The following is an 11622-nucleotide window of genomic DNA, read 5'->3' on the forward strand; positions in this document are numbered from 1 at the left end:
GGGATTACAGGCATGCACTACCACGCCCAGCTAATTTTTTATGTTCAGTAGAGATGGGGTTTCTCCATGTTGGTGAGGCTGGTCTTGAACTCCCAACCTCAGGTCATCCTCCCGCCTCATCCTCCCAAAGTGCTGGGATTACAGGTGTGAGCCACTGCGCCCAACCCAATTTACAGCCTTATTACAATGTTACAATTTAAAAGAGAGTTTGGTGTTATGGCAAAAAGGTAGCAGGCAGGAAATGCAACAGCGTCTGTGAGCAGGAGCCAATCCCCAGCATGCTGAAGCCGCCTCGGCACCCCCTGTGCCTCCCTGGGCCAGCCTGGCTGGGTGGTGGCTGGGGCAGCTCCTGGCACTAGGACTGCAGGCCGGGTAACAGAATGCTGGGGCACGGCTGCCCGGGTGTTTTGAAAAGGCACCTCCAAGGTTGGTGGACGTCACTATCTAGGAAAGAAAGCCAAGGAGTGCGGCTGGCGCCTCCGGGCAGGGCGGTGAGGGGCGTGTCAGGGCGAGGCAGTCTCACACTCGCAAGGCAGGTTACCTAGCCCTGCTGCCCTCAGTGGGCCAGGTCAGTGTGGCTGGCACTCAGAGCTCGTGAGTCTGCCAGACAATTATTTCGTTCCTGCATGAAAAAACAAATGGAAAAATTACACTTAACCAGGACTTCAAATGATGCCAGCTTCAAATGGCCTCAAGCCTAACAGTACCAGCTGCACAACTAAGTCTAGGTTGGCACTCGAGAGCCCCAGGAGTCCCTGTGTGCAGGGAAACTCCGAGAAACCAGAGGGCAAAAGACTGGGTCAGCTACAGAACCCTGTAAAACAACAGACTCTTTCCTCTCATTATTGGGGTGGTTCAAGCAAAACGTCCAGCACCCTCCCAGCCTCTTTAACAGCCACTGAGAAGGAGGCTGGGGAAAAGCTTTCCAGAGGCAGCTGCCCCCCAGGAGTCTTGGGGGACAGGTCGGGGTGCTGGCCACCATCACGAGCTCTCAACACCAGCACAGGGGCAGGGACTGCCAAGTCCCAGCAGCTTGAGCTGCTGGGCACCTGAGAAACAGGCAGATACTAGAACAGCCACAGGCACCGGCCACCCACTGACAGCCACACAAAGGGCAGAGTGGATGAAAACTCAGCATCTGCGATGGGGAAGGGAGCCAGTGCTTTCAGGCACCAGCCACCAGCTGACAGCCACACAAAGTGCTGAGTGACTGAAAACTCAAAAGGCCTCCATGACGGGGAGGGGAGCCAGTACCGTCAAATGTGAACCTGATGTGTTTGTGAGACCTGGACACCTTCACTAAGTGCTCAAGATTTCAGTGTCAAACGGACAACAGGTTAGTCGTCATGTTAATACAAGTTTGAATACTCTTAAACATTGAACAGCTTAAGTAGACAATAAATTATTAATAATTATAAACTTAGTAGAGGCTAAATCAAACTAATCATACAAACTAGTAACTGGTCAAGCTTCGATAGTACTTGAACAGAATATATTAATTAGGTTACACTATTTTTAAATAGTTTGAGATCATCACTATTCTGAGAATGTTCACGGTGTGAACATACCCATAATTCACGTCATCAGTGGTTAAGCAGAATAGTAAAATACTACTGTCACAACTGTCTGTCTAGAAACAAACATCGAGGCATCCCCAGCCCTCTGCAGGAGCAGGGGCAGAGCGGGGGCTGGGCATGGGTCTGCAGCAGACCTGTCAGCATGGTCCGGGCACCCCAGGACACAACTCGGGGTAGGCTCCTTACTTGGAAGCGATCTTCAGCAGCCTTGCCACCAACGTTAAGGACATTCAGAGAGCTGGCACGCTTCATGCTGCAACCCGGACACGGACATGCAAGGACAAACGGTCAGCACATCGGTCAACCAGCAACAGGAAGCACAAGCAAAGCCCCCTCCAAGGCCTCTGTGACACGGGTTCTCGGGACCTTGCCTTCATCTTGCTTGGGTAACATGGGAGTCCAGGGTCTCACTCTAGTTAGTGCCCAGGAGAAAAGACCACAGTTCTCTGCATCTTTCGCAGTAAAATGCTTCTTTTAAAGTACCATATAGAAACCCAAAGTGTCCTTATATTTGCACTTTTAAAAAGTGGCTCATCTAGACTAGGCGCAGCGGATCAAGCCTGTGTAATCTCAGTGCTTTGGGAGAGGCCAAGACAGGAGGATCGCTTAAGCCCAGGAGTTCAAGACCAGCCCAAGCAACATAGGGAAACCCCATCTCTACAAAAATTAAAAAAAAAAAAAAATTAAGGCTGGGCGTGGTGGCTCACGCCTGTAATCCAAGCACTTTGGAGGCCAAGGCAGGCAGATCACCTGAGGTCAGGAGTTCAAAGACCAGCCTGACCAACATGGTGAAACCCCATCTTTAAAAAAAAAAATTAGCCAGGCATGGCGGCGTCCATCTATAGTCCCAGCTGCTCAGGACTCCATCAGAGAGGGAGGATCGCTTGAGCCCAGGAGGTCAAGGCTGCAGTGAGCCGTGATCGCACCACTGCACTCCAGCCTGGGTGACAGGGCAAGACCCTGTCTCTCTTTAGAAAGAAAAAAAAAAAAAGGTGAACTATCTGGGAGCAGAGAGGCTCTGCCTTCTGTCTGATGATTTTCAGGAAGGGAGTTCAATGGCTCATGTCAGATTCATCACCATTAAGGGATCATGAAGAGATACTCAAAGTTCACTGCTAAAAGAAGATGCATAAATATACTATTTTTTACCTCTTTCTATATTAAAAGCAGGGAAAACAACTTTATTGTTAGTAAAATAAACTCTGAAGCCAGTATTTCTCTACTTAGACACCAAAAATTAAAGAAATGGCTCTACATTTAAAGAAATACAGGAATTTATACATATATTTACTTTTCCTCCCATCGGATATCTTGAAAATACCTGATGAAATAGCCTATAAATTATCTGTAACTTAAATGATGGACAGTCATAAAATGACTATCATTGTTCACCACCACCATGGATGCCTCTGAACATAAACTCACCTGACGTTTTAAAACTAAAGCAACCAATACTGAGGGTTACTTAAATTCCGAACGTGAACTGCATGCAACATGGACAGCACACATCAGCATGGCAGTTCCCAGGCAAGCCAAGGACGATGGCTGTGAGGCTGGGGCACAGGCTTGAAGGGTGACAGGGACGGCCTCACACAGGACGCTGGGATGGGGCTGGGAGCCCAGAGCACCCGCCCATGTGTCAGCAGTGCTATGAGCACAGCACCTGGCACATGGCAGACACTCAGCCAGCCCCTGCTGAACAACTGCACCAAAAGCAAAGACCTGAACTTCCTTATCCCCAAGCAAAACCCATCCCCAAAATGTCTCAACCAAGACAAAACAAAAACATCCCAATGAAGCTTGCACAAACACTGCTGAAGTCTGAAACAGGTTTTTCTCTACCTAGAATTACTCAAGAACAAAGTATAAAATCAAACCAAATCACAAGTAAATTATCATCTGACATACTCAATTATTCTTGCTCTTGTTTAAGTGGCCATTAACTCTTTTCTTTGAGATGAAGTTTCGCTCTATCACCCAGGCTGGAGTGCAGTGGTGTGATCTCGGCTGACTGCAACCTCTGCCCTACCCCAAGATCCAGTGTTCTCCTGCCTTAGCCTCCCAAGTAGCTGGGATTATAGCCGCCTGCCACCAAGCCTGGCTAATTTTTGTATTTTTAGTAGAGAGAGAGTTTCACCACCTTGGCTAGGCTGGTCTCAAAGTCATGACCTCAAGTGATCCACCCACCTCGGCCTCCCAAAGTACTGGGATTACAGGCGTGAGCTACCATGCCCGGCCATCATTAACTTAAAAAAGAGCTACACAAACCTCCCTCAAACTCCCTTTTACGAAAGGATAGAACAATTTAACATCTCTTCCTACCTCTCCCTCGAATTGCCTCCTTTGAACACGTGGCTTAGAAACCTTTTAGTACAGCAACTGTTAGGAGTCAGGCCAAACAGCAAACTGCAAACACCCTGGTCCTGCTACATCCAGCTCAGTGATTCTCAAAAAGTGACCTGGGGCCAGCAGCCGCAGCACTGTGGGAACTTGTGTGAACCGCAAATTCCGAGGATCAGGCACTCAGGAATTGGAAACTCAGGGGTGGGGCCTCGAGTCTCTGTCCAAACTAACCCCCCAAAAGATGTCTGAGACTACCGTCTAGCTGATAAAAACAGTTACTTCTATTTGGAAAGATTATTCAGGTGTACGTATTTTATGGGATGCAATTTCCAAAGTCACTTAGAAAACATTAGTCCGTGCAAGTGTGTGCACCTATGTCACATGCTTCAGGCTAGCAGTGCTGTAGCCCCGTGAACACTGACCACAGTTCTAACACCAGGGGACTGGTCACACACTGCTACATTTTTATCATGGCAAAGACAGAAAACACGAAACAGCAGAACAACTCTGAGAGCTGTCATGTGGGAATTGTGGTCCAAGCTACAACATTACAGCACCAGAACCTCTACACTTACAAGGCTTCAGAACTTAAGTACCTGAAACAACCAGTGTCTCCTCCAGGAATTAAATCATGTCCAGAATGCTCTCTGTGGGACATGATACAATTCCTGTAGGGGATCTGAGCGCCCTGCATGACTCATCCAATCATTCCAAGGAAGGGACACCAAATAGTCACACAGCACTGCTCAGACCCTCTAAATGCAGTACGAAGAAATGTGTAATCTTTCACAATTCATCAAGAGGCAGTAGTAACCTATAACATTTTGGTTCTGGAAATCTGTAAACATTATAAAATAAGAGCATTATTCCAAAGCCAATTTAGAACCTATTCCCCTCACCCCCCAAATAAAAGTTCATTTGTTTCATCATAGACAATTTGCTGCTAAATCCACATAAACTTCCAGAAGTCTAGTCTTCAAATCCTGGGAGTTTTCAGAGTGAACATTCATGGGGCCTCTAAAACTCCCTCTCCAGAAACAGGCTGGAAAATAGTTATGAGAATCTCCTTACAAAAGCCAGGTCACTACACTTGCCTCAGGCCTGCACCTGTCTCACAGCCTTGAAGAGAAGTCTCCATCCACAATGGAGACTCCCACGGGGACACAAAGCGGACAAGAGGGCGAGCCCAACCACCCAGGGGCTGGGCTATCTCTGCCCACCCCGTACCTGGGTTGTGTGAGGCAGGAGGTCTAAGGGCTTAAGTTGTCAGGGACACTGAGAGGGATAAAAGTGGACATATATAGAAATAGTTTTTAAAAGACAAAATAGGCAGGGCACAGTGGTTCACGCCTGTAATCTCAGCACTTTGAGAGGGTGAGGCGGGTGGATCACCAGAGGTCAGGAGTTTGAGACCAGCCTGGTCAACGTGGTGAAACCCCATCTATACTAAAAATACAAAACTTAGCCCGGCATGGTGGGACACACCTGTAATCCCAGCTACTCGGGAGGCTGAGGCAGGAGAATCATTTGAACTCAGGGGGTGGAGGTTCCAGTGAGCTGAAATTGTGTGACTGCACTCCAGCCTGGGCAATAAGAGTGAAGAGCAACACTCTGTCCCCTCCCCGACCCCCTCAAAAAAAAAAAACCCAAAATGACAAAACAAAACAACTGATCAGGCATCTAACTTTAATAATTCCAATATGTTCTCCTGAAGAACTCAGTTTCGCCATCTGGAGATGATCAGACTTCCTACTCACAGAACCTGTAGTGGGATCACTTGTAAAATAGTTTTACTAGGAATCACTCTTTAAAAAGTTGCTACCATTTAGAAAGTCAAAGTTATACAGAATGGCTGGCAAAAGCCTGCCTCATGAGAAATATGCCCAAGCCAGGAGCAGCTGCCCAGAGGTGACCCTGGACACCGTGGCAGGGGCAATCTGTCAACTTTGTGCACCATATTAAAAACAAAGGGCCGGGCGCGGTGGCTCAAGCCTGTAATCCCAGCACTTTGGGAGGCTGAGGCGGGTGGATCACGAGGTCAAGAGATCGAGACCATCCTGGTCAACATGGTGAAACCCCGTCTCTACTAAAACTACAAAAAATTAGCTGGGCATGGTGGCGCGTGCCTGTAGTCCCAGCTACTCAGGAGGCTGAGGCAGGAGAATTGCCTGAACCCAGGAGGCGGAGGTTGCGGTGAGCCGAGATCGCGCCATTGCACTCCAGCCTGGGTAACATGAGTGAAACTCCGTCTCAAAAAAAAAACAACAAACAAAAAAACAAAGGGCAACCTAAGAACCAAATTACCTGACAATTTAAATGTTACTTTTCAAAAGACTCTAAGATGCATGACTCACATCTTTTTTTGAACATATGAAAAACCTAAGGTTTTGAAAATCTCCTTATAATAAAGTCTTAAAAGTTCTGATGCTATTTGAAACCATTTTTCTCCCTATTATAATACTGTATGAGATTTAATATAGTCGTAGCTAACATCTGATTTTAAAAGATTAAAATTTTTAAATAATTTAAACTAATGCTAATTTTAAAAACAAATAATGCACATCTAGAGTAAACAAATTCAAAATGCTCAATGTTTTAATATAAACTCTGACATTTCACTGCTAAGGCTTTCTTAGAATGTGACAGAATCAAAAAATTCCGTATTTTCTTTTAAAGGTATTAGCTCTTTAGCCACTAACAGGAAGTTACCCAATTATTTCTCAACCTATCCTGGGAAAAACCTAGGTGGCAACTATGAAACCCCCCCAGTGTGAGAATACAGGAACCACTGGAGTGTCTTTTCTGAGGTCTGTGGGTGAGAAAGGCTGTGCTAGCAGAAGCGGCCCCTCGGCCGGCGTGCAGGGGAGTCAGGAGAGCTGGAAGAGATAGTTACCCGGGGTTCTTTGGCTCACTCTCTCGTGAACTTCCTCCCTTCAGCTTCCTAACCAGCTTCTCACTGCTGCGTCTAATGGAAGCCCGGAGTTTGCTAAAGGAACCACTGCGTTTTAAAGATCCAGTGCCATCCTGAAAAAAACGTGAACAAACATGAAGCTGCAGGTGGTTCTCCCTCCCTCCCACAAGAGCCACACCGGGTGCAAGTAAGGGCTCCACCAAGGCCGCCCTGCTCGCCAGCAGCTCACTGCTGACAGAGTCTTGCAGAAGCCACCAATTACCATGTACTTTAACTGGAACTTATCCATTTTTAATTTCATTAAAGATAATCCAGTGATCATGAAAACCTTTGGACATAAGGAAGCTCTTGTTACAAACAAAAGTGATCACATCCCAAAAGCAACGTGAATCCTACTGCAATTTTGAGACAAAGCCAGCACACAAGTCTTTAACTTTCCTAGAAAATTAAAGCAGTTTCTAGGAATATCACCAAAATTGATTTCCACATTTAATAGACATGTAAAAGCATGTGGACAAGTAACACAGTAGAGGACCCAAACCATTTGGATCTGACAGAGGCCCTTCCTTTTAACAGTTTTGTCTAAGTGCAGTAGTTGGTGAGGTACTGTTTCCTTCAGTAAATTTTACAGAACAGTTTCATTAAATGTTAACTATAAAGGTGGTTGGAAAATTAAATAAAATGCTCATTCTATGCAAATAACTAAAAATCCTCAGACAACCTTGTAGGGAGGTGAGAGTGGCCAGCTCTCATCTTAATTGATTCAGGTATTAATAAGTGAAATACTTGGCAGTATCTGAACATGATAATTAAAAACACAGAGTAAAGAAAATGTGCATACGGCAACATTTATTCTCGGAAGAAACTCCTTGGTGAGATGAACAGTCACCCCATGACCCTCAGCAGCTGCGCCATGCGGCGTTTCATGGATAGAGTGAGAAGTTCTACCAAGCAGACAGACGCAAGACACAGGTCAGTCGGAGTGAGTTTATTAGAAGTTAGAAAGACACAAATACACAAATCACTGAGCACTTCAAGATTAGTAGAGAAAAGCAGAATGCCCAAATTTCACACAGACTACACGGCAAATGCTACTGGGGCGTATCCTAGGGAGACCCGGAGTCTGCTCGGGGCCCCCAGGGCTCTAAGTACCACGGAGCACGTGCGGCACATGCCTTGCTCTAAGGCTTAGTTACGTCAACAGGTCACCGTCATGCCATTGCAACAACACCTTGTGTGACACTTAACTACCTGTTATCAGAGTGAACAGCTATCGCTCTTAATTTTTAAAGTCGTGTATTACATAGTAAATGGATTTTATTAATACAATTTATATTACTAAGTACATATCTGGCAAAGCTACATGTATACAGAAATCAGGAACCCCCCCCCAAAAAGGACAGCAGCACCGAAAGGAATGGTCAGTCACAGAGAGGTGCAGCTCTGACAAGATCCTAGGGGGCTGCTAGACACAGCGGGCAGCACTGGAGAGAGAAGGGAAGCTGTGGGAGGCGCCACCCATCATGCAGGAGACAGTGTGAGAGTCACGGGCGGCTAGGCCTGTCAGACAGAAAGGAGAGAGAAAACCCACGTGAAACCGCAGTGAGGAAAGGCAACGGGCCCTACATAACACAGCCTGGCTTACAGTATTTCTAGGTCACAAGTCTCAGCAGCCTTCTGAGTGGCTTTAGGACTGGGATGACCTTCTGCCTGCTTCTACCAGCCCAGCATAAAGCAGGTGCCAGGCCTCAGGGTGCATTTCACAGAATCCAGACTGGTCCATTCCCAATGGTCATCAAAGTAAATTTCAACACTTTACAGATTAGCAATGTGTTAGAAATCTCCTTGACACTTAGTGTAAAAGGCTTTACAAGTAACTGTACGTAAGGAGATTATGCAATGAAAAACATAGGGACCACAATAAAGGCTACAATACGGTATGACTTTCATTCTCTTAAAGACACATTGTAGACATTTCAGAAACTTTAGGGAACCACAGACTTTAAAAGTCTACAGCACATTTTAAACATGCAGTTGATAATCCAAAAGAAAATGAATTCCACAGGCAGCACTGCGTCCTGGGTCCTGCCAGATTGGAAAGCCGACGTCTCGACAGAGGCACCAGACAGCAGGGCCTGCGCCCCGCCCGCTCGGACTCACCATGGGACGCTGAGCAAGTCATTTAACCAGCCCGAGCTTCATTTTTCTCATCTTTAAAATGGAAAAATAACACTTGTTACCAACACCTCAAAAATCTTGGGAGGACAAGAAAATTACAAGTTTTTGCTGCTCTTCAGAAAAAGGATGCTAAAATGCTACCACCGCATCAAGTGTGCAGCCCTTGCTGTTCATTCAAAACTCAGTGCTACACTACAGATACTGTTATTTATAATACACCTGAAATACTTGGCGGAACACGGAAGACTCATTTCACTCAGATTTCAAAAGTATTTCATGTGACACACATACACACGCGTGCGCGCTCCCAGGAGTCCCAGAATTGGGGTCCGGCCCAGCTGCCTCCTCCTCCCTGAGCCTCTGCAGACCCTGACCAACACCTAGGACTGGTAATGGAGTAGGTGTGCCCCACTCTGGGTCAGTCTGCCCACTTCCCTGCACTTGCCACCTGAACACGTTGGCCTTGAAAACCAGGGTAAGGCCAGCAGCTGCCCTACCCCAGGCAGATTTCCACTCAACTGGACGTCAGGGTCTGGGAGGATTCACTGCATTCTAACGCCTTAAGAAATGTCTACCTCTTTATATTGCTGGGAAAGAATATTCACATTACAAAGGTGGGTTGGGTTATCTGAACAGGATTAACAGTATAATGTATTCACAGTTTAAAAATAGGCAGTCATTATGTATAGCAGAATTTCATATAATTTGGTGTTTTTTAAGTTTATTTTTGGCATACTTTAGTTGTCTTACTACCGTAATTTTTTTTTTTTTTTAAGATGGAGTCTGGCTCTGTCACCCAGGTGGTGTGCCACGACCTTGGCTCACTGCAACCTCTACCTTACTGGGTTCAAGCGATTCCCTGGCTCAGCCACTTGAGTAGCTGGGATTACAGGCGTGCACAACCACACCTGGCTGATTTTTGTATTTTTTGTAGAGATGAGGTTTCACCATGTTGGCCAGGCTGGTCTCAAACTCTTGACCTCAAGCGATCCACCCGCCTCAGCCTCCCAGTGCTGGGATTACAGACATGAGCCACTACACCCAGCCCTTAGTGTAACTTTTTAAAAATAAAAATTCATCATTTCTAACAATATATTCCATTCCCCAATAATCCTAGGTAAGAATGTAGTATATCAGAAACATGTAGAAATCTTCACATGGGGGCAAGACAGAGGGGGGCTGCTTCAAAAGTCCACAGCAGAGCTGGTGACTTACAGACAGACAAAGGTCTGCAGCCAGGAGACTGACCTCGGGAACTCAGGCTTCACCTAGGATGTAGGATGTGTGATGCAGCTGTGTGTGTCTCATGGGACCACTGTAAAGACAACTGCTTAATGAAGAGACAGCCCAAGGGACTCCCACATCCCAACGGGGACCTGGTGCTGCTGACTGACACATGCACATCACACCATGAACACGAAGTCACACGGACCGTGGTTATAGGAGGCTCAGTTTTATCCAGAAAAGGATTTATGTGTGCACAAAGCAGCTGCACTTTCAGAGGCAAGACGATGAGAGAGAGCCAACTGAGACTCACAGCAACAGCGGCTGCCAGATGTGCACACATCACATGAAAACGAGGTCACAGAAGTGCCGCTGTTCAGTAGTTTAATCACAGACCCTGTGGTGTGTACCTAAAGAAGAGAATTGGATGGGTGCGGTGGCTCACGCCTGTAATCCCAGCACTTTGGGAGGCTGAGGCGGGTGGATCATGAGGTCAGGAGTTTGAGACCAGCCTGGCCAATATGGTAAAACCCTGTCTCTACTAAAAATACAAAAAACTAGCCGGGCGTGGTGGCCTGCACCTGTAGTCCCAGCTACTCGGGAGGCTGAGGCAGGAGAATCACCTGAACCTGGAAGACAGGGGTTGCAGTGAGCCAAGATCGCACCACTGCACTCCAGCCTGGGCGACAGAGCAATACTTCATCTCAACAAAACAAAATAAAACAGACGAGAACTGCACTTCCTTGAACGGACCACCCTCCAGGTCGAGACTTTGATCCAGACGCTCCCTGCACATTACTAGCATCTGTCACCACCTGCCTGCCTTCTCAGTTCTGTGTGACACCAACGCCCAGGGCCACAGGGGACAATTATTAACAAACTTGCCCTTTCTTGGACCATGTAACTCTGTTTTAAATGTTACTTACGAATACTGAGAAAAACTGAGCCCAATATCTGGTGTATGTGGTTATTATAACTTAATCAAAAGCTGTCACATTCATTCCCTGCAGTCACTTCTACTGAAGCTGTGACTGCCAAACGGGAGCACAATGTATTTGCCTATGGTAGTAGTTTCCAACATTTAAAAAAGCATAAAAATGCCTTTTGGGCTGAGGCAGGAGAATCACTGGAACTTGGAAGGCAAAGTTGCAGTGAGCTAAGATTGTGCCACCTAACTCCAGCCTGGGCAATGGAGTGAGACTCTGTCTCAAAAAAAAAAAATAACACACACACACACACACACACACACACACACACACACCCAGGCATGGTGGCTCACACCTGTAATCTCTCTCTCTCTCTGTCACACACACACACACACACCCCCCCAGGCATGGTGGCTCACACCTGTAATCTCTCTCTCTCTCTGTCACACACACACACACACAC

The 11622-nt window shown here is 46.6% G+C and overlaps 1 protein-coding gene and 1 long non-coding RNA gene across 17 annotated transcripts in view; one reads left to right on the forward strand and one right to left on the reverse strand.

The window, feature by feature from the left end:
* The window catches only part of KLC1 (kinesin light chain 1), a 46450-nt gene that overhangs the window by 7259 nt on the left and 27569 nt on the right, over positions 1-11622 (reverse strand). For 4 of the 16 annotated variants that reach the window (XM_032267648.1, XM_032267645.1, XM_032267646.1 and 1 more), the window contains exons 13-14: positions 8992-9042; positions 7800-8391 (exon numbers count right to left, since the gene is read on the reverse strand). The exons of 2 other annotated variants lie outside the window; for them this stretch is intronic. In XM_032267648.1, coding sequence (XP_032123539.1) covers positions 9010-9042 — 33 coding nt within the window. In that variant the 3' untranslated portion in view covers positions 7800-8391; positions 8992-9009. Of the gene's footprint in view, positions 1-123; positions 623-1763; positions 1831-6813; positions 6945-7799; positions 8392-8991; positions 9043-11622 lie in introns of those variants that run through there. 10 more of the 16 variants (XM_032267636.1, XM_032267637.1, XM_032267634.1 and 7 more) reach the window with 5 other exon arrangements.
* Positions 106-11622, forward strand: part of LOC116542629 — a 12600-nt gene continuing 1083 nt past the window's right edge. Inside the window, exon 1 of the long non-coding RNA XR_004265294.1 lies at positions 106-144. This is a non-coding gene — a long non-coding RNA (uncharacterized LOC116542629). The remainder of the gene's footprint in view (positions 145-11622) is intronic.

The sequence above is a fragment of the Sapajus apella genome, unplaced genomic scaffold (genome assembly GCF_009761245.1).
Source record: "Sapajus apella isolate SASKATOON/1434 unplaced genomic scaffold, GSC_monkey_1.0 scaffold170, whole genome shotgun sequence".
Classification (NCBI taxonomy): domain Eukaryota; kingdom Metazoa; phylum Chordata; class Mammalia; order Primates; family Cebidae; genus Sapajus; species Sapajus apella.